This window comes from Botrytis fragariae (assembly GCF_013461495.1).
Source record: "Botrytis fragariae strain BVB16 chromosome Unknown tig00000012, whole genome shotgun sequence".
Lineage (NCBI taxonomy): Eukaryota > Fungi > Ascomycota > Leotiomycetes > Helotiales > Sclerotiniaceae > Botrytis > Botrytis fragariae.
Window position 1 is genome coordinate 2871717 of NW_023500989.1, and position 26363 is coordinate 2898079.

At 42.4% G+C, this 26363-nt stretch overlaps 7 protein-coding genes across 7 annotated transcripts; 4 read left to right on the forward strand and 3 right to left on the reverse strand.

Moving 5' to 3' along the window:
• Positions 1 to 1010: 1010 nt before the first annotated feature.
• Positions 1011 to 2262, forward strand: Bfra_003105 (putative at dna binding protein; the record flags this gene model as incomplete). Its single annotated transcript, XM_037333517.1, has 5 exons — positions 1011 to 1244; positions 1483 to 1690; positions 1747 to 1764; positions 1818 to 1934; positions 1991 to 2262. 5 exons carry the CDS (start codon positions 1011 to 1013, stop codon positions 2260 to 2262), a joined length of 849 nt encoding a protein of 282 aa, XP_037195645.1.
• Positions 2263 to 5435: 3173 nt separating this feature from the next.
• Positions 5436 to 9701, forward strand: Bfra_003106 (putative nuclear import and export protein; the record flags this gene model as incomplete). The annotated part of the gene is made up of 10 exons (XM_037333518.1): positions 5436 to 6320; positions 6376 to 6564; positions 6613 to 7077; positions 7185 to 7262; positions 7308 to 7382; positions 7431 to 7655; positions 7706 to 7809; positions 7860 to 8118; positions 8169 to 8311; positions 8360 to 9701. 10 exons carry the CDS (start codon positions 5436 to 5438, stop codon positions 9699 to 9701), a joined length of 3765 nt encoding a protein of 1254 aa, XP_037195646.1.
• Positions 9702 to 12474: 2773 nt separating this feature from the next.
• Positions 12475 to 12978, reverse strand: Bfra_003107 (uncharacterized protein; the record flags this gene model as incomplete). The annotated part of the gene is made up of 3 exons (XM_037333519.1): positions 12877 to 12978; positions 12718 to 12801; positions 12475 to 12613 (listed from the first exon to the last, which is right to left on the reverse strand). Exons 1-3 carry the CDS (start codon positions 12915 to 12917, stop codon positions 12475 to 12477), a joined length of 264 nt encoding a protein of 87 aa, XP_037195647.1. The 5' UTR covers positions 12918 to 12978.
• Positions 12979 to 14856: 1878 nt separating this feature from the next.
• Positions 14857 to 17167, forward strand: Bfra_003108 (putative negative acting factor protein; the record flags this gene model as incomplete). Its single annotated transcript, XM_037333520.1, has 5 exons — positions 14857 to 14916; positions 14977 to 15780; positions 15832 to 16581; positions 16659 to 16931; positions 17018 to 17167. 5 exons carry the CDS (start codon positions 14857 to 14859, stop codon positions 17165 to 17167), a joined length of 2037 nt encoding a protein of 678 aa, XP_037195648.1.
• A 1950-nt stretch (positions 17168 to 19117) lies between these two features.
• Bfra_003109 (uncharacterized protein) lies at positions 19118 to 19681 on the reverse strand (the record flags this gene model as incomplete). Its single annotated transcript, XM_037333521.1, has 2 exons — positions 19118 to 19433; positions 19629 to 19681. 2 exons carry the CDS (start codon positions 19679 to 19681, stop codon positions 19118 to 19120), a joined length of 369 nt encoding a protein of 122 aa, XP_037195649.1.
• Positions 19682 to 20615: 934 nt separating this feature from the next.
• On the forward strand, positions 20616 to 23526 carry Bfra_003110 (putative transport protein sec24 protein; the record flags this gene model as incomplete). Its single annotated transcript, XM_037333522.1, has 2 exons — positions 20616 to 21248; positions 21298 to 23526. 2 exons carry the CDS (start codon positions 20616 to 20618, stop codon positions 23524 to 23526), a joined length of 2862 nt encoding a protein of 953 aa, XP_037195650.1.
• Positions 23527 to 24379: 853 nt separating this feature from the next.
• Bfra_003111 (putative glycosyltransferase family 20 protein) lies at positions 24380 to 26069 on the reverse strand (the record flags this gene model as incomplete). Its single annotated transcript, XM_037333523.1, has 3 exons — positions 24380 to 25271; positions 25319 to 25691; positions 25763 to 26069. The coding sequence occupies 3 exons, from the start codon at positions 26067 to 26069 to the stop codon at positions 24380 to 24382; spliced, it is 1572 nt and encodes a 523-aa protein (XP_037195651.1).
• Positions 26070 to 26363: the final 294 nt, after the last annotated feature.

Consider the following 26363-nt stretch of genomic DNA (forward strand, 5'->3'; position numbering starts at 1 on the left):
TGGGAAAGTGAAGGGAGGCTATCGTGTATGCTATTTTGTGGTGATTACTGCGTATCATGATTCCTGCATCTGAGACTATTTATCCTGCAAGTAATGTGCCGTGAAATTGCAACTTCCCTCGTGTGTTCTTCATATTCATTAGATATCTGCCTCGGAGCCGGCCATCCGAATCCGTCGTTGATGATTGTGGAGACTCAATATCTCGTTGAAGCTTGCTGGGTGGAAGCACGAAAGCTTTGTGGAAGGATAGATGCTTTTGACAGAATGGCGTTCATGTTGCTAGGGTTTATTTGAGAAGAGTGCCTCCATGGTCTATCAAGCATGCATGAGACAGGGTCCAATGCTTTTGAAAGCCCAGAACAGTATGGATGGATGGATGGATGGATAAATGTCCGTTAAATCACACATTAATGAATGTCCAGGTGAGGAACGAGAATAAACGTCTAGTGACACCATGGAAAAGGAAAAGATGTTTCTTATATAATCTACGAGGCGAATATTATTGGGTTAACTCTCATTCTCATGTGTCTAAACACTCCCCTTCTCATGATCTGAATAAGTGTCTACTAGATACCTCAGAACATTACTTGCCTAGTGTTGACCTACATTTTAGACACTTTCGTAGGTGGTATTAAAAGGGAGGAGTGCAGATGGTGTAACTGGGGCACAACATAAAAATGGATTAGCTTTTGATTTTAGTTTCGGCAGGCACGAGGCTTCTTGGTCGTCATTTCTTTCGCTTAAGGAAGTTTGGGAAACGCCGAGAAGGTTTTAATCCTTGTTGCTCCATCCAAATAAATATATGGAGGCATTGGAGGCGTTGGAGCTTGGAAAGCTTTGGTGATATTACTTCCATGGACCCATCAAATCATCCATTAGCTTATCTACTTCGTGCTAGGGGAATTCACCTATCTCTTTTCCATTGCATAAACATACAAGGTTTCAAATATCCATTGTGTTTACCATTAATAAAACACAACACACGGTACATACGGTACATACGGTACAAGATGGTCAAGAGAAAGGCCAAAGGTGTCGGAGATGAAGTTCATATAGAACCTCGAAGATCGAGTCGACAAAAAGTAAACAATACTGAGAGCTTGAAAGAAAAGGCTACAACTTCATCAACTTCGTATTCCTCGGCACCGAATACCAAGAAGGAGATCAAAAAGGAGACGACAAAGAGAGATTCTCAAAAAGGAGCAAATGTTAATGGAGAAGTTACTGCCCCAAAAACGACTGCTGTAGGTTGATTATTTCCCTTATTTTCAATATTCTCATGCTCTAGTCTCCTATGAATTCTATACCGACCTAGCATCTACTGCTTCATATCTTGATTCACGAGGGCATTTTTGGACAAGCACGTGCTCTTCACAAATCCCTCTCACTGGTAGTGGTTTGATCTCACATATTCTCGAACCATTTTGACAATTTCATTTTCTATCTTTGCGCTTTCGAGTTTAATTTCTGGTCCATTTTTAGAGTTCTACCAAATCCACAAAATCTACCAAACCATCTCTACCAAATGGCACCAAATCTACTACATCAGAAATCCCCTCGGCCGAATCCTCATCAACTCGTCAATATTGGCTAATGAAAGCTGAACCTGAATCACGTATCGAAAAAGGTCATGATATTAAATTCTCCATCGATGATTTGGCAGCCAAAACTGAACCAGAGCCTTGGGATGGTATGTTATTCCTTATACATGTATTACATGTCAACATTAATACTAACGTTTTAAAGGAATACGAGCATATCCAGGTGTGTCACCTTGCAATTCTGTTTTACAATACCATCACTAACACATAAATTAGCACGCAACAATCTTCGTGCGATGAAGAAGGGAGATTTAGCCTTCTTTTATCATTCATCATGCAAAGTTCCTGCAATTGTTGGAATCATGGAGATCGTTGAAGAACATTCTCCGGATCGTAATAAATCCCCATCAATCATATACTTTCAATTACTATACTAATGGGAAGAATAGTCTCAGCGCATGATTCTGAGGCTCCGTACTACGATCCTAAATCGTCACCGGATGATCCCAAGTGGAGTGTCGTACACGTCGAATTTCGCCAGAAACTAAAAACACCTATCACGCTCAAGGAAATCAAAGCCTGGTTTGAAGAAAAGGGAAATGCATTGAATAATATGCAGATGTTGAAGCTGGCACGATTGAGTGTAAGCAAAGTAAGTAGTGATGAGTGGAGATTCTTGGTAGGTGAAATGGAGAAGAACGGGGATGTGATTAAGGAATAGAATTCTCGAGGCACAATGAAAGTGTGTTTTTTGTCGTCTATGGGGTTTGTATTTTCTAGACACTAAAATCTTCTTGAGATGGATTAACGATGGATACTCATAATTGCACAATAATCAATACGAATCAATCATACTTCAAACACATGAATAAAAAAATTTGAGGTAAAATAGTGCAAGCCTCACTGGAAACTAATCAAATTATACCATACATGCAAAGTCGCATGCTCAATATTCTACAATATACAGTTCGGTTCACTACAAATCTATCATGCCCAAAACCTATTGTGCTTTATTTCCAACCTCGATCTTCCCTTATACCTTTATCCCCTAGTCCTGTTTGCCTATTATCATACTACTCTCTCCCTCATCATATTCCCACTCATCTATACACAAGATACATCCTCATCCCTACCACCTATCGTGCTCTCTACAATTAGTTCAACTTGCTTTCGATATTTCAGTATGACTATTGGAATAGAGGTTGTTCGTGGGTAGTATCCAGATATTTGAATGATACATCGAATTGATCTGTTAAAATTAGATTGGATTGGATTGAATAGCAATAGTTGTCATCTGTGATGATTTGCTTGATATGGTATTTATCTGTTTGTGTGATAGGGTAGGGTACTCTTGTTTCTTTCTTTTGTTTCTCTCCTTTCATCTCTGTTGGGTTGGTAGCACTTCATTTGTAGGTGAATAGTAAAGGGATACTTGATTTTGAATTGTTCGGTTCTCTCTCTCTCTCTTGCTCTCCCCCAATATCTCGTAGGGCTAGTCAAGCTTTTCCAAAATTGCAATTATGAATCATATGAGTCTTCTTCTCGCTTGCTTTCATATACGGGTAAGGATTATCTAGCTGCGTAGCTAGTTTCTGTGAAAGGGTATTGTTTTTATAGAAAGAGAAAGGAAGAAAGGAAGGAAGGCAGGCAGGGAAATAAAAGGAGAAAAGGGTGGTGATGTTATGTAAGTCTCTACGCTATATACGTTTTAGTATGGATAGATTTGCGGTGAGTTGAGATGAGTTGAGATGCGAGATGGGATGTGTGAGATTTTGAAGATATGGGTACAGTAGAGTGAAGGGTGATGCACTGTAAATTCTCAGTACACTTAGCATTATGTATTATGATTTTTGATTTCTGAGACTGATAATTGCATTGATAGTTTGGATTAGGCGAGAAATGAATGCGTGGGGGGAATATCTGTCTCTGGGTTTGAGGGAAATAGGGTATGAGACTTAATTTGATGTGCTGGATCGACTAAGGGTGAATATGTTTGAATCGGGACAGAAGATGGATGGAGGCAAAAACACTAATTTGTAGTTTTAAATAGTGATAGGAGTAGGAGAGATTTGAATATCTAGATGTGGTTTCAATAGGTAGGAGTAGTAATTTTCTAGTCAGCTTGTGTGTAAATAAGAATATTATATTTAAAAACTTGATACTTCCACAAGTACTGTAGTACTGCTTCTATAATAAGGTAATATTGTACAGCGATCTTCAATCTTTTCTTCAGTTTATGACGAATAATATTCTCTAATTTCACTTTCCAACCTTGTGCCAAATACCCAAACAAATTCCTCTTCTAGTTAAACAACATTGACTGACTGGAAACATAGTTCAATGGTAGAATACTCGTCTCTAAGTGTGGACGGACTGCATGTGGGGCACCTCTGAGTGCTTTCGTGGTTCGGACCTACCGTGAGTATGTGTGATGGGAGTTCGAGTCTCTCTGTTTCTAATAACCATTTTATTTTAGGGCTAGACTGCAGAGAAGAGAGGGTAAATAAATTGAGGAGCAGTAGAGCTGGGTTCGTGAAAGTGACTTGTGCAACAGAGGTTTGTTCGAGCATGATCTTTAATCTATTTCTTACTCTATCGTCGCAAAATAACATATTCAACAGAAAGCGAGAACACACTGTTCGAGATCAAAACAAGAGCATGTGCCAGTTTGTGAATCTTTGAATAAGTGACATGTCTGCTCTGTAGTTTTTCTCTCCGCGGAGTGTGTTTGGTAGCCCCAATGCTTCAGTTTCCCCAAAGCTAACAGACAGACGAAGATAAATGGAATGAGTGATAAGCAGGACCCTCTACCTAGCTCACGAAAATACATATATTCCATTTCATTTCAAATTCATTCAAACAGACCTCAAATGAAAGGGAGAAGATAGGATACCATAATGAACGTCCAATATTGGGAGTGTATGCAGCTAAAGTGCTGCCCGAAGGACATTACTCAAGTTAGGAAGGCAAAGCAATTATGAAAGTAGCGAGAACAGAAGAGGGGGAAGGGCTTCAGAAAGGCACTAGTTAAGAGAAGAACGAATGAACAGAGCGCCAAAGGGAGTGAGTTCAGAACTACTGAGGATCCAAATACACTGGTATTTCCACCGTACTATCACTTACAGTTGACGAACTGATGGTCCAAACTTTTAGATTCTCATAGCAGCGGAAGAATTGGAGATATGACCATCTAAGAAGGCAGCTTAGGAAAATAATATGGCTAATCTGAACCATAGAACCACAATATATACGATACATAAAACTTTCAATGGATTCGTTGTATTTATCCCAGTTTGATTTGAGATCCTCGTTATATCAATGCCTTTAGTCATTTTGTACCACGGGCCTGGGCAAGGTAATATAATTGACGTTGAGAATTCAACCCCGGATCGGAGATTTGATAATTGATGCATTAACTTAAGTTACCGACTTTATGATGATTATGTAATTGATGTGATTGGGTGGGTCCGCAAGGCTGCAGCAACCGCTGAAAACTAAGGAAGAAGGCTACATCTGGATTCACTGTACAAGTGATATTGCTTTGGTTTACTTACTTTGGATCTTCGGTATCAAATCCTCTCTCTACTGTACAATATTCTCGAATGAACGCAGCACACGAGGATTTCATTCAATACCGACTTCCTGTACCTTCTTTAATTACGCTGACACGAAACTCTCACTTTTCTATTGATTGTAATTCTCATAAACTTCACTTAAGCGTTTGCGAAGCAATTCGATAAAGCTCTTTGAACATCTAACTCTCACATATATTTAGGTTGGACCACATAATTCGAGACTCTTTCTATAAAGACGGGTAGCATTGGGAAATAAACCCCAAGAATTTGCAAAGATTTTCTTGACTTTCTAGCTTCCGCCATACAGTAATAGGTCACCATGAACGGGTCTACTAATGGGCATAACCCAACTACCAACGAGGTATCAGCTTCTCATGCCAATGGAAATACGGCATTATTATCACAAATCCACGAAGCCTTGAAACTTGTCCATGCTCCGTATTCATCCAACCAGTCTCGCCAACAAGCCTCGAGTTTCCTAGAGAATATCAAAGCCGAAGACGAAGCTCCTTATCATGGGTTTACCCTAGCATCCGATAAATCGCAAGAACCGGTCGTACGCCACTATGCACTGTCTCTTTTGGAGCATGCGATAAAACATAAATGGGCAGCATATTCGGAAGGGCAAGCAAGTGCGCTGCGGCAATGGGTCATTCAACTCTCAGAGAATTTGGCTCAAGAGGACCCCTCATATCTGCGAAACAAGACAGCACAACTTTGGGTAGAGATTGCGAAGAGGAGTTGGGGATCAGAGTGGATTGATATGGATAAGCTCCTCGTGGGCCTATGGGAGCTTCCAGGGACTGTGGTTTATAAGGAATTTGTTCTGTTTGTTCTCGAAACCCTCTCCGACGAGGTCTTCAATGGCGAAGACGCTGTCACGGTTTTACGCGAGGGTGCTCTGAGCAAAGCCTGTGTCGAAATCTTTACACCTGCAGTTGTACTGTCAGAAGCATTCCCGAATCGACAGCTAGGTACCGTTTTGAGACACGGAGAAGAAGGTTGGCTTGTAAGAATTGGTGGATTGCTAGGCCAGTGCCTTCAACTGGACATTTCGAGTCCTCAGTATCAGAGCTGTGCAGTGAAGATACTGGCTGTTTATAAATCCGTGGTACCCTGGACCGTACCAAAAGCCATCTCCAGTGCTCAATGCGTGCAATATATGTGCAAATGTCTCGCTGCGCCCAGTACACCCGTGCAACTGGTAAGTTTAAAACAGTACCTGTGAAACTAGCTTTTAGAACTGATATCCTTTGTAGGCGTCTGTTCAGGCTCTATTTGCACTTTATTCTCGTGTGCATTTTTCGGATGAAGAATTCTTAGAGCTTGTATGCCCGATGTATACCAGCGAAGTGGTTGGTTTACTACGAAATCTATTCCAATGGTCTGTGGTAGACGCAAATGATATTGACGATGAAAAGTATCTATTTGCTAAGAAGTTTTCTGAGGTTTGACACACTTTTGACAACCAACCCGCTCATACTGACCTCGTGTAGATGATGTCAAATCTCGGAGTCTTCATAGAATCTAAAATTTCAGCTATACCCGAATCATGCGATCTTTCTAACCTCTTGAATCTTTTTCTTGCTATTGCTCAAAGTCAAAGCCTTGTCGTTTCGATACCCATTATTCTTACCTGGACAAAATTACTTCGCTCACCAATCATTGGAGGGTCTTCTTTTATAACACCTTTAATTGCACCTCTTTTAGAACTTTCTAGTTCACGCCTCATTCGATATGAGAACATGCCAGATGACTGCGAAGATCCAGAGTACCTATTTCTACAGGAAGATATCGATACACAGCCTGAAAGACATGCATTTCTAGGAAATTACCGACGATATTGCTCTCAAATCATAGAGCTTGTCGTTCGGCAAAAGCAATCAGAGGCCATTTATCATATTTTAAGCCAAGTGGATAACTCTTTGCAGCACCTTTATGATGGATGCCCCCCTTTTCTGGTAGATTGCCTCCTCCCGCCCACCCCGACTTTAAATTGCATTTAATTGACCCAATCTTAGTGGAAAACTATTCCAAAACCTCGATAGCAGTACTACGAGTTGACAAGAATTTCACCGTGGTAGAAGCAGCACTCAAGGGATATATGAAATGGAGAGCAGGCCATGGCTCTGACCCTCAACGAGATGTAATTATACGCACAGCAAGATTGACGCATCCAACTGACTATCAGCAGGAACAAGAGCGCACAAGTATAGAAGACAATCTAGAAACTTGGTGTCAACGATTACTGGAGCTCAAGTTTGAGGTCCGTTGAAGTCACACTTTTCTTGGTCTTATCTAACCTCGTCACTAGGATCCAATCATCCAAAAGAGAATTACACAACTTGCCGTCGCCTTTTCAACCACTGCTTTAGATAAGAAAGTGGGCTTCATGCTAAAAGTGCTAGAACACATTTTGATGACACAACCCATGGAGTATCCCAACGCCTCAGCTTATACGGAAGCTGTGAAAGAGCTACAAGCAGAGTCTGCTTATGAGTTGCAACGACTAGCCGGAAAAATGCCTGATCAACTATTAGTAAGTTTCTTCAAAGTATTTAAGATGTGTTTACTGATTGAAGCTCGCAGGACGTCTATGATCAACTCCAAGCAAAGGTCGATGAAATTATTTCTACCAGAAATCTCGATAAGAAGCGCCAGACATCTTATCAAACTTTCTTATTCACAATCATGTATGTTGTTCCTCACAACCAAATCTGAGATATCGTACTAATATTGGCAGCCACCGTAACTCTAAAATTGACCCAGAGATTCGTTTACAAAAGCTGCAAGGATTTTTAACACCTGTGCAAGCAAGTTGGCAAGATTCAGAAATGAATCACGCGGTCGAAGGGTTCTCTGGCTTCTGCGACCTACTTGGGTTGAACCGCGTAAGAGATTTTCTTGTCACAAGGCGAGTTCATGAGATACAGGACTGGTCGACTTATCAGCTTGACTCGGAAGCTCAATCGATACAGAAAGATATGGAAGAAAGATTAAAGGTATATTCAATGCTGTTGAACTCATGGGGTTATCACTAATTTGAGTACAGGCCTTGCCGCTAAGAACTACAAAATCATTTTTAGGCTGCTCGACCGAGAAGCTTGAGAAAGAAGACCCTGCCTATAAGGTTTCCTGCACCTTATGGAGAGATGCATTGCCAATTATATTGCCAACTCTTCTAAGATACTTGAGGTAAGAGTGGAACTGCTTATTTTTGTATGTTCTTACTAATTTTTGTAGTCATGCACATGCCTTTCATAACCCTGCAAATTGGAATGAACTCCCCCCAGAGATGGCACCGATTGTTAGTCGAATTCTGACGGACCGCTTCTGGCAATCTGGAATTTCTGTTGGAAGTAAAGATGACTTCTATGCTAGGGTTACTGGTACCAAATCTACCATGGAAGGTCTTGCATCATCTATTCGAGGCTCAATTCGTACTGTTAGAGAGTCTTGTTACTCGATACTTTATTCCATGAGTCGTTTGGATGTTGATTTCTATGGCTTTAGCGAACTTCCTGGACCACTCGCAAATGCTTTATTCGCAGATGCGCATTGCTTGTCTTCGCATCAACTTATTGCTTTGTTGAATGTTGTGCGACTCATGGTGGATGATTGTCCAGTCGAAGTTCGATCTCATTTTGTGCCTCCTATATTGGCTTCCTGCTTCGCTCAAATGGACGCTAAATGTAGTTCCGAATGGGAGAGATTATCTCATAAGGAAGTGGTTCCTGCAGATGGAGACACCTTGACCGAGGAAATGAAGGAAGAGAGCATTCTGCGACAGTTGACACATACATCTGTCATGATGATTGCTGGATTCCTCGATCCAGCACGACCAAGTAAATTACCAAAGATCTTCACATATGTTACCAAGACTAACCCTTTGCTAGATATTGGAAGCACACCCGCACCGAGGTCAGCCAAAGAAGCTTCAACATTCATTCAAAATCAAGCGAATTCATATCCAAGCATGAGAAAGTTTTGCTTAACATCACAAGCTATTCTCGAATCTCTTTTACTTTTCCTAACACACGCAATTCGCATGAGAGATACCCGTTGTTGTGGGGTTGTCCTCCGTGTTTTCCGATCCATTGTTCCCGAATTTTCCTCAGGCAACGATTCTTCCCTCGCTTCATCAATCAGAGAATTTATCAGCACCGAAGTACTAAAAGCTGCCATTTCGTCACTAAATGAACCCTATTTCGTAGAACTACAAAAAGATCTCGCTTCTCTTATCGCATCGATTCTAGCTCACTATGCACCCGTTACAGATACCCCCAAACAAATCCTCCTCAGTCTACCTGGTATCCAAGAAAAAGCGGTAAATAAATGTATCGAGGCATTGACAGTACAGGGTGTTCAACAGAGAACCCAGCGGGCGCTGGTATTGGATTTGTTGAAGGATTTGAAGGGTGTTAGTATTAGTGAACAGGGGAGGATCTCGAAGAGTGCAAGTGTGGTGAGGAAGGAGAGGAGTAAAATGCAAGAGGCTTTTATGAGGGGACCGGTTGAGGATAATAGGAAGGTGAAGAGTGAGATTGATGATTTGGAGGGGGTGGCGGGTCTTTTTGATAATTAGATGGTGGGTGAAGGGGTAGGATGGATGGGTGGAAAAGAAAGGGAAGAAAAGGGCAGGGTTGGAGAGGGGAGAGAAGATAATGATTGATAGAATGGGATGGAAAGGCAAGGAAAGGAAGGGAATGGGGGAATAGAGGTCTGCTGAGAATATACAAGTTACAAAAGATAAAATAGTAAAGTGCGTTGTGGATAGGGGTTAGGGTTGGGCTTGGGGATAGAGTGCACTGGCTCATTGATGGGTTTGGTGGGTGGGTTATTAGGTATAGCTACAGATACAGCTACAGCTATAGCATCCACTCACCTATCTACCTATTTATCTGTCTACATAATACTTTGCGTAGATAGATAGATAGATAGACAGAGAGGTATATCTGAATCCATACTGGGTATTCATCTATCTATTTAGGTACTCGTAGTGTGTTTTGTGAATGGCATAGCATATTGGTATTCATACACCCATCCAGAGTCTACATACAGCGTACTAGATCTGTAGCGATGTAATTCATTTGTGAGCGTCATGGAATCTGCATCTTGAATTCCGGACTTCTGAATTCTGGACTTCTAACGAAGCATGCATGATAGATAGTCAGACTTACCATAAGGAGTCGGGTCCTATTATGTATTATACACGGAGGAATGACGGTTAGAACTTAGATGGCGAGATATTATGATTAAGATTGAGATTGTGGGTTTTATGTATGTATGTTTGTATGTATGTGTATGAAGTGTGTATGAGGGATATATGCATTTCAGCTACACATGGAAGATGGAAGATAGGAGACAAAACGAGAGCTAGTTCTAGGGGGAAGAAATCAAAAGTCCCCAAGGTTTTACTTAACGCCGTGGTCGGAGATATGTATCGTATCGTATGGAGATGGGTTAGAACTTAGATGATGTATGGTAGTAGTAGTACAGATACTACGGTAGATGCAAGTGTTCGGATTTAAGACAGGGGTGAGAGAAGGACGAGGGGGGCATTTCTTGGTAGTTATGATTGTGATTGGAGGTTAGAGGAGAAGGTTGGGGGGACTTGGGGGGGGGGGGGGGGGGGGGGGGGGGGAGAGGGAGAAGGGATGGATGGATTGGGAAATGTTTGCGAATGAATAAATGGGTGGATGGGGGATGATGGGTTGAGTTGGGTGATTGGTTTGGAGATGGAGATGGAGATGGAGATGGAGATTGACGGTAGGGAGGTAGATGGGTGGTTCTCTTACCTGTAGGAATGGTAATTTGGATCACGCATATGCAGTGTGGTACAGTACAGGACGTAGCACTAGCTATGTGCAATGTACGGGAATAGAGTAGAATGGAATGGATGCGGTGGCATATAAGTGGTGCAGAAAAGGAGTTTGATTGGGGGTCAAGAATTGGGAATGTCATGATGTGAATGATTTTGGGTTGATGTGTGGTTGATGTGTGGTTGATGACATCTTGGATGCGTCAATAATGTATGTATGGTTTGTGTATGGTGTGGTATCCGGGTTCTGGGGTCTTGTTATACCTTGTTTTTCTTTAGAGGGAACGGGGTGAAGGGAGGGGAGGATGGAGATGGAGAGGGCGTTGAGATGGGGTGAGACGAGATGAGACGAAACGGATTGGATTGAGGTAGGGGAAAACGAGGAGGTGAGTTCACTGGTGGAGAAGAGATGGGGAAGAGTGTGTGTATGCTCAATTGACAGATCTGGTAAACGATCTAAATCGGACATAATCCCTGGCCAATTTGTCCGTCAGGTTGTCAATCCTTCCAGCATATGGTGCGTGCATGCAAAGCAGTCCCGATAAGGTTATGGGTAAGCATGCCTTTGGATTAGGTTACTGTTTTAAGAGTAATTGAGTAGATCGAGTGCGTATACCTTTGTGCATAGAAAGGATGAGGAGGAGCTGAAACTAGCGTTTTCATTCCAGAAGCTGATGATGTTCCCCTGACCTGACGATATGGATTGTCGTGCAGAGCTTCTACAGACTTCTCTCGCCGTCAAAAGAATAAGAAATATGCTCTACTAATAGCATACATCGTCTAGTTGAATCAGCCGTTGGCACAAAATGTCTTATATATCAAACAAAGCAAATTCCAAACCCATGGTTTGGCAGTGGGGCGAGCCATCATCCATCCATCTCTGATTCCATCATCGGCATCACCATCGATCGATTCAAGGCTACTACCTCACGCCTCATCCTTCCAAGACGATTCCGGAGGCCTGGAGAGATGCAATCTCAGGGCTCGTCCACATTCGCCAAACATGATCCAGTGAGATCTTGTTTGCACAATTGAATTGGGAAATATTAGGCGTTAGTTTGAAACCCCAGTCGTTCTGTATATTTTATCCTTGAGGGGGATGTTGCGCTTGGGTCGCGTTCTGGTGGGGTAGGTGGATGGGTTTGGGAGGACGGATGTACGTAGACCTCGAGATACCTAGGAAGCATTATTTGATTTGATTTGACATGACAGATGCGTGTGGATCTGGATGTTATGTGCTTTTTCGACGAGGCAAAGAGATGGAGAAGGACTCGAGGAGATTGTGGTTGTGAAGCATGGGATTGGTAGCTGCGTGTATTTTATTTAACAATCGGTATTGTTGCTAGCATGCATCGATCGAAATAACCTTGTTAGTAAAGAGACTTGGGTTTGATCTTGGGAAACCGGGAATGAAGGGGAGATGGAAAGAGGTTCCGGGCTAGATCAATGAATGGTAAGGTAGAGCGGCTCGGGATCTTGCAGAACGGGAAATCTAAATGGAAATCTGAGATTGGAGATTGAGGGTGGTATCTCATTATTATAGTGGATATTGATTCAATGCCGATGACTTAGAATGACTTGCGGTAGATGCCGTTATTACGGGACCGTTATTCCACTTATCATTCGATGTTGAGCTATGGAAATGTCTGACTACAAAGTGCTGTTGTACACTTACTCTGTGTAGCAATTGATAAACATATCCAGATACACACATACTGTCATTGTCATATATCTCCAAATCGTATGATTTAAAGTTCCATATACTTCCATGACTTCTTACGACATTGCCGGACCCTTTTCCGAGATCTCCCAAGAAAAGCTGCCAGAGGGACTCTGTAGATCTCTCGCGGCAGTATAACCTGATCTACTTCATTTGTAGAGATACCCATGTAGAAGGTCTAACAATGACCAATAATGGCCCATACAGCATATGAGATACCTGCACATGGCTGCACACATCTCAGCGCTATGCATTTCCATGCATCTAATCCAAGAACCACCACCGCGAACACAACAAACAATAACAGTTTTGGTGGTCGATCTTTTTTATACTAATGGGTACTCGAGTAAGTATCATTTAGTGTGAGACTCCCGGGATAATAAATGTACATGTATGTATATTATACACACACACATATATATACCTAGGACATATATACATACATACATACATACATACATACATACATACATATATACATACATACATACATACATACATACATACATACATACATACATACATACATACATACATACATACATAGACCTGTAGCATTCAAACTTCGCATTCGCACGGTTAGATAGCTGAGATACCTCAGAGAAAATCAACGGTGAGACTGTCTTTGACTGTTAACCGTCGCACGATAGGATAGTCCTTTGGAACTTTGCTTCATACTACGCCCAAGTAATCATAGCACCGATAGCAAGTCGTTTTGACCGTTTTGACCAAACTCCCCCCGCTTGCTCCACTGCCCCTTTACTCAATAACATTTTACACAGTTTGTACTTGGAGGAATCTAGGCCGGACATCTTATTTATACCAAGTATTTCTTTCGTATTTCGTATACACTGTATGTGTAATAATACAAACTCTCCCTACAATTTCCTTATTCTCCGGGGACGGCAATACCGTTGGGGGAAAGTTGCTATCTACGATGTGTACTTAACGGCTTGAAGCGGTAGGCAATTTCTCCAATTTCGTTCAAGGATGATTGAATGAATGATTACTTATCATTGGTAAATACGTTTCTACTAGGGACATCTCTTAAATCGTTTAGATCTATTGCCTTTTTTATATATCCATTTTTCATTTCCATTCCCATTTCCATTTTTCATTTTCCTTTTATATTCAGCTGAGAGCTTTACCAGCACTCTACAATATAATTCCTTCAAGTCCCCTGCTATTCAAAACACAAAAAGAAGTCTCCCCCAAAAGAGGGGTTAGGGGTGGTATTGATCGCTCAGAGGTCTATCGTTCAGGGGGGACCCTTGACTAAAGGATAGAGTTTGCATCAAATATCCCTTGACATCGGCGACCAGCTGCACGATTGATTCAACTGGTAAGGAAGAAAAAAAGTGGTGGTGCTTGCTTGAATGCTTGCTTGTATGCTTGCTTGTATGCTTGCTTGCCTCGAAATGCTTTTTTCCCTCTCCCCCAGTTTTACTTGATCATCATCTTTCGATCTTCGAAACAATCTACCGGTAAATCTAGATAGTTTTGTTTGAAATACTGCCTAGTACTTGCTACTTGCTACTTGGTACCTTTGCTAAAACCCACTAACTAACAACCGTCTAGGTAGGTGACGGGGATGCTCTACAATTTACAAAACCAATACCGCCAGTGGCTCTCCTCCAACGACTTCAAAGCCTTGAACTTATTAAACATCTAAACATCCTAATCCCAGACTGACAGATGTCAATCCGTCTTGTTTCTTTTTTCATCTCAATCATATATTTCAACTCTTTTTCTCCACTGCTACCGGTGTCTCTATTCCACCATCAAGCCTATTTGATTACACCTTCGGTTTTACATGCTTATTCCTAGCACGCACTCTTATTCTTCATACCTAAGCTACTCAAACTTGTGACTGACCGAGGTGTAATCGGAGGAACAAAGCTTGTTCTAGCTTGTCTCATCGGAGCTGTTACCGAGTTGTAACTTCATGTATGAGTTTCAGATCTAAAGCACAGCCATTTGTCAATATCGCATGGGTTTTAGAGCCTCGTCCCATATATTGTTTACTGTATATTCACATCATCTTGTTCATTTCCTCGAATTTCCTCTTTTCGAAACTTTGATTGAGAAATTGGATGATCAATTGTGAGCTGGAAGGAAACAAAGTATTCAGTTAAACCTGTTGTTGTATCAAGCGTTCATCTTGTCAAAGAATAAACAAAAAAGTCAACGTATATCAAGATGGTATACTGTGGCAAGCCTTCACGGGGCTGCCAGATGTGCAGAACTCGAAGGATAAAGGTGAAGTCTCTACGTTGTCTATCAAGGAGAACATTTGGTTTGCTAATATCATCCTCATAGTGTGATGAAACCAAACCCACTTGCAACCAGTGTCAAAAATCAAGACGACAATGTCCAGGATATAAGGATGACTTCGATCTTGTCTTTCGTAATGAGACAAAAGCTACAGAGAGACGAGCACAACGATCATTAAAGAACAAGAGGGGCAGCAATAACAACACCCAGATTGGACCAGTGAATAGAAGTGATGCAAGTCGCAAGTTTTCAATTGTCTCTAATTCAAGTTCCAACGATGCCGAAATCATGTATTCAACGACTGGAATGGAGCTGGCCAAGATTGAATCCAACGGCAGTGATTCCTCATCTTCAGATGCCCTAGGATTACAAGTGGCCTTCACCAGTCCTATCGAGCAACAAGCACCATGTTATTTCATGTCAAATTTCGTCATTATACCACAGAGCGGACAAATACGAGGCTCATTTGACTGGGTATTACCATTAATCAAGATGGAAGCTCCTGACTCGGCATTATCTCTTTCATTCCAAGCTGTGGCCATGGCTTCTTTAGCAAATAAACCAAATGCGAGAGGAAGCAATTTGATGCATTTAGCTATTGAGAATTACGCCAAGGCGTTGAAGGTTGTTAACTTGGCGCTACAAAATTCAGTGCAACAAAAAACCGATCAGACACTAGCTTCGATTCTATTATTGGGATTCTTCGAAACTATTACTCAAGAGAAAGCGAGTATCACGGCTTGGGGATCACACATCGATGGAGCTGTACAAATAGTGAAGATGAGAGGGAAGAAACAGTTAAGGACGAAAGTTGGTGTTGCTTTATTCCAAAGTGTTCGAGGACAAATGGTATGCTAGTTGCCCCTCTTTTAAGTAGGTTCGATACTAATATGCATTTAGCTTGTCAACTGTCTCTCTTCATCCAAGACTCCCATGCTAGGCGCCGACTGGTGGTGCGCTGATTCTCAGAAAGATGAAGGGGCTGCCTTTGTCAACAGATTAAACCTTCAAGTAGCCGAATTGCGTAGCGATCTGAACAGAATACTAATGTCACATCCCCGGTCACCGGAAACTACCGAATTAGTTACTGAGATTATGCATCGTGCTCTAGAACTAGAGCAAGAGTATCAAAGATGGGAAGAAACGCAAACAAAGCAAACGGTAGCATGGGTGGATAATATTCCTGGGGGTGATATAACAAAAGCCGATGTGTGTCCTGGACGAGTTGACCTGTACCCCGATGTTTTCGCCTGCTCGGCATGGAATTTCTCCCGTGTATCAAGGATATTCATCGCTGCAATAGTTATCCGTTGTGCAGCATGGACATGCCATCCCGTCGACTACCGGACCACGCCGGAATACGCGCAAATGTCGAGGATGGGTCAGAAAATGATTTGTGATATTATCGCTTCTATTCCTTTCATGTTTGGGTGGCATTTAGATGATGAGGGAAGATTGAAACCAGGAGATCCTATGAGTGGTAACGATGCTACGGGCGTTAAGGCGTTAGGAGGGGTTTATGCAATTTGGCCACTGTTATCAGTTAGTTGTAGTGATTTCACGACGGATTCGCAGAGGTTGTGGATTAAAGGACGGCTCAAATTCATTTCGGAAGTCATGGGCTTAAATCAGGCCAAGGTTGTTAGTACTGTACGTTATTTCTTTCCTTTTGCCCTCTCATCTACCATCTCACAAGTATATAAAATTTATACTAACACACACACTAGCTCCAGCTCCGTCTCCCATCTATGATCGTCCGCCGCGATAACATGGGCTACGCACCGCCGAACGCGACAAACTCTGTTAGACCTTCAGGTAAACCGGCAATTATGCCCACGCTCCCCCCTTCTATTTCGGCACTCAATTTTCAACAACGAGAAGCTATGAAGAGGGAAATGTGGGAACGGGAACGAAAGGCTGCGATGGAGAAGGTGAGAGAGGAACAGCAGCAACGACAACAATATTTGGGGAGGAGTGTGTTGGAGAATAGTAGTGGGAATGTAGGGGGAGGAGGAGGGGATTAAGTGGGATCGGAGCTATGAATGGAAATGGGTTGAATAATAATGTCATGCTTCAATATCAACAGAGTAAATATGGGCTGGGCTTGAGTGGGAATGGTGTGGGAAATGCAAATGGGATGCAGAAAACGGGAGAGATGGGTTGGAAAATTAGTAATGAGCAGGGGAAGAAATACGCGTGGTTGGAGGGGTTGGGATGGTGGGAGACGACAGTTTGATGTGGGGGTTTGGGTAGAGCGAGCAAAGCTTTGGATAGGGGTGGATTTCTTTGGGTTCTGGGTACTGTGTTTTGTAAGGGAATGGGAGGGATTCGGATTGAAATGGAATGAAGGGAAGGGGTGAATGGAGCGTATGGATTGATTTTATTTTGATTTTGGTCACGGAAAGGAAAGGAAAGGCCAGGAAAGGGAAGGAGAGGAGAGGAAAAGTCCTCAGGAAAGGCGTATACTGTTGTTTAATCTTGTACCTCTTGTACATCTCTGTCTTTAACTCTTTATTATAATTCAGTCAGTCAGTCAGCCAGTAAGCAAAAACTCGGGCTGGTGTGGGTATTGGTGCTGAGGTGTTAGGGTGTTTATAGTGTTTATAGGTTAGCCAAGGGGAGCAGGGGGCAGAGGGGTTGTTATACATACACATGTGAAATATATATATATACATTATATTATGTTACATAGATACTCGAGAGGATTGAATAGATAGAGTATATGAATACAGTATGATGAGTATTATAAGCACAGTATTATATGTAAAGTATGTTGAATTGAAATCAAGGCATTCTATTCTATTATGTTCTGGGTTGTGGTTTATGTATGTCATGTGGTAAGGGGATATGAGAGGTATGAGAGGTATGGAACTGTACTGTAACGATGGAGTGGTGGAGCGATGTAGTGGTATGGAATCTGAATGGAGATGGAGTTTGCTGATGAGGTTAGGAAAGCTGGGAGAGGGAGAGGGAGGCAAGAAATGAGTTTTGAAAGTGGTGAGTTATCTAGTATTTATTTGGTGGTGGTAGTAGTAGTAGTAGTAGTAGTAGTAGTAGTAGTAGTAGTAGTAGTAGTGGGATATGTTTGGCTTTAGGTTTGGGTTTAGGTGTAGTATTCGGATCAGAATGAATGATGGATTGGATAATTGGATATAGATATCAGGGTGAGTAGATCGATCTACATATTAGAAAGGACTCAGTAGGATTATGAAATGACCCGACCATATTAAAGTGATTAAAAATTAACAAGCATCAGTTAACGGGTTGTAGTTTGGAATTTCTCAGAAACTTTGTGAATAATCTACTTGGAACGTTATGAATGATTTTGCATTAAAGAAGCTCTCTATTTATGTATATTCACTTCTCAAATTTGACACGAGGAGACAAGAAGGATGTGAGATTCTGATTTCAGAATGAGGATGGGATTTGTATAGCTCTGCTATATATATCTAGTATCATAACCTTTTATGAAGAGGGTTCATGAGATCGAATCTGAGATAACATAACCTAGGAAATACTCGTACGTATGTCGTCGTAAAACCAGTATTCGTGAGCCGATGAAGAGAGTAGTTATATGAAATAGAATACCAGATGGGTATATGAGAATCCCAATGAAGATGAAGATGAGAATATCTGACCAACGCTCATCTGTTCCGTGAATCCAACGTTTGCGCAATTCCATTACTAGTAATGGGGGTCTGGAATTTCAGACGACCTCTCCCCTTATAATCCAGCCCGGTAACCGGAGTTGGAAGATGAGCGAGTACTGTAGATCTGTAGTATAAAAATATCGATGAATGCCCCATCCATCGATCCTTTCCCAAGATTTCATGCTTTGCGCGGATGGAAGGACTATTGGCTGTATTGACCTCACTTTAGAGGATATTCTCTGGTTTGGTTCAGAGAGAATCTGGTAATGAGAAACTTGAAAGAGAGTACGGTAATACAAAATATGAAGAAATAAATCGGGGGTATTAGCGAGATCTGCGCCCAAGGGAGCTTGATTTATCTGCTGGATGAGGAGCGAGAATATCTGAAGGGGGAAATGGGAAATTAGTTACTTTCTGAGAGTAAGTTGTTTGGAAGGAGGTCGGGAACAGCAGGAGAACTGAAAGCATAAATTTCATAATTATTCCACCCACTCTTCCCTCATTCTCTTCGGCGCATCTAAAGAAATAGAGCAAACTCACGGTTTTCTAGATTCTACTTTCCCACCATTTCCACTATCCTTGGGACTATTCCAGCCCAATCTCGATTGGTACGCAGGCCATGTACTTAAATTCCAGGCCTTGACCAAGAAGCCTTGAGTTTTATCCACATAACTTTCATTTTTCAACTCTTTCACTCCGACTTTGACGCCGTCCTTGGTGAACGAAACATTCTTGGAAGCCATCTTGTCTGAGGCGGATTTCGAGACTTGTTGCGTGACGAGGTAGACTTGGTAGCCAACGAATGCGAATGCGGCGAGGACGATGAGGAAGACGAGGAGAGGGAGAAGCTTGCTGTTGGTTGGGAGCATGGTTAGCTATTGTTTTGGGGGGTTGAAGTTCCACATGATTTGATTTGATTTGATTTGTGCTATTTAATGAAGGTAGAGAATAGAGAGGAGTAGGTAAGAACAAGATTGGTTGGTGTATGCGACAAAGTTCCAACGTTCGTACAAAGACAAAGAGATATCTGGTAACAGCTGGACATACCTTAAAGCAGAGCGGGGTGGTAGAGGGGCTTTTGAAGACGATCCCCAAGCCATTGTTCTGTTGTTTGAAGAGGAATAAATGGATTTATTATGGGTATAAAATGAATGAATCGATCTTTGTCTATCAAATGGAGAATATAAATTCGAACCACAGAATTGGATGTTGGAGAAGTATATGTACTGGTAGATGATAAGTTTCAGATTGAAGGGCTGCAAGTTATATTGCGATTGTTAATTTAGGATGTTTATCCTGGTAATACGTAATACGGAATACGGAGAGGGATTTTAGGGATTTGGGGATTGCGCAGTCATCAATTAGACAGGTACTTACTAGGTAGTGATTCCAAATTTAGGGGGTCATAGTGTAAGATAGACCCCCAATACAGTCCCCAATACAGCCCGATAACCACTCTCGACACACTGTAAGGCTGTGCTTGTACCCTGCCTTGTACCTGCCTTGTACTCTAACACGTGATGCTGCGGGACAAAATAATTTGGGTGAGGGCAGTTTTGGTGGAGGGTGGGCTCTTTGGTCAGTCGGTGGGCGTGAATGATGAAAGCCGAAAGGCCAGGATTCCTTTCAGAGAGTGACCAGTCCAAGTCCAAACTTTGGAATCTCAACCAATTTCATATCATACAGATCATACATATCATATGCAAAGTTCAATTCAATGTCATGAATGAATTGATTATAATTTTCAAATCTTCTCTTGTTGTCTAGAACTACCCCTGGACTTTTTACAATCTGTTCGGATCTCATCTGTCTAGGAAGCTCTTTCTTAGCAACGTGTTCCTTGAGGCAATCAACTATCGTAGATCTATCCAAGAATTCTAAGCTTGGGTATTGACTTGTCACTTTCCATACTCGACCTACCCCTCGAACAGGACAACATCAAGCTTTCAAGCGCGACTACCAATTTTCTTGCGCCACTACACCACATTTTAAATCTCGGAAACGCTGCCCCAGAGAATTAAAACAATAGCAAATATGGCGGCACCACAAGATGGATATCCAGGCCAAGCTTATCCTCCTCAAGATCCATACGCACAGCAAAGTCCCGCGCAACCAGGCTATGAACAACCACTGACTTCTCCCACACAACAAGCTGGACCGCCAGGAGCAGATGCCGGAAAGAAGAAGAAGAGGGGTTATGCGACACAAGCTTATGATTTTGGTCAAGGTGCGAATTCAGCCTTAGGAGGACAAACACATGGCGGTGCTCAATTTCAACCCGCACAAGCACCTGCTGCATATGGCGGATATCAAGCTCAACCAGATCCCGCTGCTGCATATGGAGCTCCACAAGCTGGCATGGCCGGCGCTCCTCAAGGCGGTTTCGCTCAACCGCAATATGGCGGCGGTGTGGGTGGTTATCAACCTCCTGATGCCGGATATCCTGGTCCAGGCACACCCGTTACTCCTGGTGTAGCGGGAATTACTCAAGGAATGGGGCAGATGGGAATGGGTGGACCGCAACAACCTATTGCGGCTCAAGCTCGTCCTGGTGGTGCTCCAGCCCAGGTTGCGTTGAATCAGCTTTATCCTACAGATCTCACCAACCAACCTTTCAATGTCGCAGAGTTGGACTTACCTCCTCCTCCAATTATCTTGCCTGCAAATGTAAGTTTGAATATCTATTTTATGGAATTCTATGCTAATGCTTAAATAGTCAAGTGTCACCCCTTCCCCAAATGCGAATTGCCCACCAAAATATGTTAGATCCACTTTGAATGCGGTTCCTACGACCAATTCTCTCCTCAAGAAATCGAAACTTCCTTTCGCATTAGTTATACAGCCATACACTTCATTGCACGATGTCGACGATCCGGTACCAGTTGTTCAAGATCAAGTCATTTCACGTTGTAGAAGATGTCGTTCATACATCAACCCATATGTTTCATTCCTCGACCATGGCCACAGATGGAGGTGTAATATGTGTAACCTCACAAACGATGTTCCACAAGCTTTCGACTGGGATGCAGCTGCACAACAAAGTGTTGACCGATGGCAACGGCCGGAACTCAACCACGCAGTGGTGGAATTCGTCGCACCACAGGAATATATGGTTAGACCTCCACAACCACTTGTCTATCTCTTCTTGTTCGACGTCAGCTTCGCTTCTGTATCTTGTGGCTTGTTGGCTACTAGTGCCAGAACTATTCTCGACAGTCTTAACAGGATACCAAATGCGGATCGAAGAACAAGAGTTGGGTTTATGGCTGTAGACTCCAGCTTACACTACTTCCAAGTTCCAAAAGATACGGAAGAGAATGGCGAGACAAATATGCTCGTTGTTAGCGATCTGGATGAGCCTTTCCTTCCAGTTCCTCAAGAGCTATTGGTGCCATTGTCTGAATGCAGATTGAATGTAGAGAAATTCCTCATGACTCTTCCTCAAATGTTCCAGACCAATACAAACAATGGATCATGTATGGGTTCAGCTCTCCGGGCTGGCCACAAACTTATCTCTCCTCTCGGTGGAAAGATTGTTGTAATCACTGCTTCATTACCTAATGTTGGATTTGGCAAATTAGAGATGCGCGAGGATAAAAAGTTACTGGGTACCTCAAAGGAGAGTGGTCTATTACAAACAGCCAACAGTTTCTACAAGAGTTTTGCGGTCGAATGTTCAAAGAACCAAGTTTCCATCGACATGTTCTTATTCTCATCACAATATCAGGATGTTGCTTCTCTTAGCAACCTTCCAAGATATACTGGTGGACAAACCTATTTCTACCCTGGATGGAATGCTGGAAGAAGCGAAGACGCTATCAAATTCGCTACCGAGTTCAGTGATTATCTCTCTGCTGAGATTGGTCTTGAGGCAGTGTTACGTGTTCGTGCTACTACCGGCCTCCGAATGAGCACTTTCTATGGTAATTTCTTCAACCGAAGTTCGGATCTATGTGCCTTCCCAGCCTTCCCTCGCGATCAAAGCTATGTTGTCGAAGTTGCTATCGATGAGTCTCTTACCAAGAACTTTGTTTGCATGCAAACGGCCGTCTTGCACACTACAAGTAACGGAGAACGTCGTATTAGAGTTATGACTTTGTCATTACCTACAACAACTACTCTTCAAGATGTTTATGCATCTGCTGATCAATGCGCAATTACTACTTACTTCAGTCACAAGGCTGTTGAGCGTGCATTGAGTGGTGGGCTTGAGCCTGCACGTGAAGCTCTCCAATCGAAATTGATTGAGCTTCTCCAAACATTCAAGAAAGAGCTCGCAGGTGGCAATATGGGTGGCGGTGGACTTCAATTCCCTGCCAACCTTCGTGGATTACCAGTTCTTTTCCTGGGTCTCATCAAGAATGTTGGACTTCGAAAATCGGCTCAAATTCCTTCAGATTTGAGATCTGCGGCTCTTTGCCAATTATCCACACTTCCTCTTCCACTCTTGATGCAATACATCTATCCACGTTTGTACTCATTGCATGATATGCCCGATAACGCCGGTATCCCCGACCCGGAAACAAATCAAATCGTCCTTCCTCCACCAATGAATCTTTCATCGGAACGTCTCGTCCCATTCGGTCTCTATCTTATTGATGACGGCCAAACACAATTCCTCTGGGTCGGCCGCGACGCCGTTCCTCAATTGTTAGCTGACGTATTTGATATTTCGGATCGCTCGAAACTAAAGGTTGGGAAAGCGACACTACCGGAATTGGATAACGATTTTAGTGAGAGAGTCAGAAATGTGTTCCAGAAAGCAAGAGATTATAGGAGTAGAGGTGTCGGTAGTATTGTCGTGCCGCATTTGTATGTGGTGAGAGAAGACGGAGAACCGTCGCTGAAATTGTGGGCCCAGACGCTGTTGGTCGAGGATAGGGCGGATCAGGGAATGAGCTTTCAGCAGTGGATGGGGATGATGAGGGAGAAGGTTAGTTCTTAGGTTGTGAGTTTGGAGAAGCAGGATGAGGTGGGAGGATGGAGAAAAGGAATTCAGTACGGGGTGATTGGATGGATGGTTGCATGCATGCATGGACAGAAAGAGAATGAATGGTGCGTGTGAGGGAAAAAATGATGATTAAGGAGTGAGAATGTAAGAGGAATCAGATGATTGATGTATACATGAATGGAGTGAAAGTCTTAATTTTATACGTAGAGACTTTCTTTCTTTCTTGCATTCTTGCCTACCTACCTTCCTTCCTTTTTCTGATTACGTTCGTGAGAGATATAAGGTGGGTGGTGGGTTGATTTAGTCGAGACACGCATCAAATTCCTTCTTCGATCAAATGATTCATTTCAATTTTTAAAATCAAAAATCAAAAATGAAAATTCTCTTATTGTTTTGTTATTTGTTTTTTATTATTGACTCTCCGTGTGATTTTGATCTTGCTATGTAGATTTTGATAGAGATATTCTAACGGTGAATATGATATGATATGATCTCTTTTCATTTCATCATTTTTTTCTCTCTCTTTCATTCATCTATCTATCTATGCACATATGTTTGCACGCATATATGTATGCTGTAAACATGTATGTATGTATTTGTTTGTTTCCCATTTTCTTATGTTCCCAGCACACCCATCCATCCATCCGTGCATGTTCCAATTCGATTCAATTTGAAATATGAATCAAGTCATCAATCATAAGCAAGCAAACAAACAAACATATTAACGCCATCCGTCCATCCATCCACCCATCAATGCTATCAAGGAAAGTATGTGCGGTCCCATCAAAAGATCTTCCTCTCTCCTATCTGGTCGTACTCCCTTTCCATTCTATCCCAAACCCTGAATCTAGTCATCGAATTCACCCGGTTCCAATCTCCCCTCCTCTCTCTGTTCCCCAAGATTGAATTGCTGAACCCCCTCTACCAAGTCTGGCATCTTATCTACCGTCCCCTTACTGCTTGATTTTTTCGCCGCGTGTTCACTAATCCTCTGCAACTCGCTTACGAAACTTTCTCCCCACCATGAACTCGTGTATTTGAAGACATATTTTTCCAATTTCTTGAAATTGATTTCTCTTTGTTCTGGTGACATTGTGACGGCGTCATGGATAGCATCTGCAAGTTCTTCCGTATTCCATGGGTTAACAATGAGAGCGCCATTGAGAGATTGAGCCGCGCCCGTGAATTCGGAGAGGATCATTACACCGTGACGTTTACGTTGTGTGGCGATGTATTCGTAAGAGACAAGATTCATGCCATCACGAGTACTGGATACGAGACAGGCGTCTGAGACGGCGTAGAGAGCGGTGAGTTCATCGAAATTGACGGATTGATGGAGGAAATGAATGGGCATGAACTCAACGGTACCAAAGCGACCGTTGATACGACCGACGAGTTCGTTAACGACGGCGCGGAGATTTTGATATTCTTCGACATCTTGACGAGAAGGAACAGCGACTTGGACGAGGACTACCTTGCCGATCCATTCGGGATGTTCTGTGAGGAAAACTTCAAGAGCGTGCAATTTTTGTGGGACACCTTTGATGTAATCTAATCTGTCAACCCCGACGATGAGTTTAACACCTTCGAATTTGCGCTCTAGTTGAGCAATGCGCTCTTCGACCTTTGGCTTTTTGAGAGTTTCGATAAACTTTTCGGGGTCGATACCGATGGGGAAAGCAGCTACTGTGACATATTTACCACGGAATTCGACACCATTAGGTGTTGTTTGTGTTTCTCTATATGTTGTTAGATGGAGTTTGTGAAGAGCAGGATTGATACTTACAAAATTCTAGAGCAACTGCTAAGGAAATGTCTGGCATAATCATATGTGTGGAAACCGATCAAATCACAATGAAGGACACTCAACAACAAAGATTCTCTAACAGGCAAGATTCTGTAAATCTCACTGGAAGGGAAAGGTGTATGAAGGAAAAATCCAATCTTGACATTCTTCTTGCTGGTGCCGATTTCATCGCGCAACATTTCTGGAAGAAGCATAAGATGATAATCGTGGACCCAAATCAAATCACCATCTTGTACATCCTTAGCAATCGTTTTCGCGAATAATCTGTTGACCTCCTTGTATGCCATCCATTGTGACTCGTCGAATGTAATCTCTCCTGGATGGTAATGAAATAGAGGCCAAAGGATAGAATCTATGACTGCTGTTAGTACTTGCAGATGTAACGACAGGTGCAACCGGGCAGAGTTGGTAGAAAATACATACTAGAGAATCCATTGTAATGCTTGTCTGCCAATTCATCATCGACGAAAACTGGATGAGCACCATGTTCGTCCTTCAATCTCTTAACCAAAGGTTTTGCTTCAGCATCTGGCACTTCCAAACCTGGCCATCCATACCACTGAAATGTAGTCGTCTTTGCCAATCCACTCAAACCCGTTACCAATCCACCCGAGGAACCAGTGAATTCATATTGACCATCCTCAGTTCGTTTGATTGTGATGGGCAATCTGTTTGATACCAGAAGTAATCTGCTAGAAGCTTTGGGCTCCTCGTCAACTATGGAAGGCATGTTGCAGTTATTTTCGTTTTATGGTCGTGATGCAATGTGCGGCTGATGGCACAAGTAGAACTAGAACTGGGCTAGATCAAATGGTTCGGATTATAAGTTGAGATGGATCTTCTTGAGATCCTCTTGAGATCTTTAAAGGAAGCTGTCAAAGAAGTAGATAATGGGAAGCTTTACAAGCGATAAACGGGTGTTCCCGGTAAGGCTAAATAGGTAGTATGAGTTGGATAAATTTCCAAAAGGTGTGAGTGGTTTTCCTGTAAGTGGTTTTCTTGTTCGTTGGCAAGCTTGAGCTTG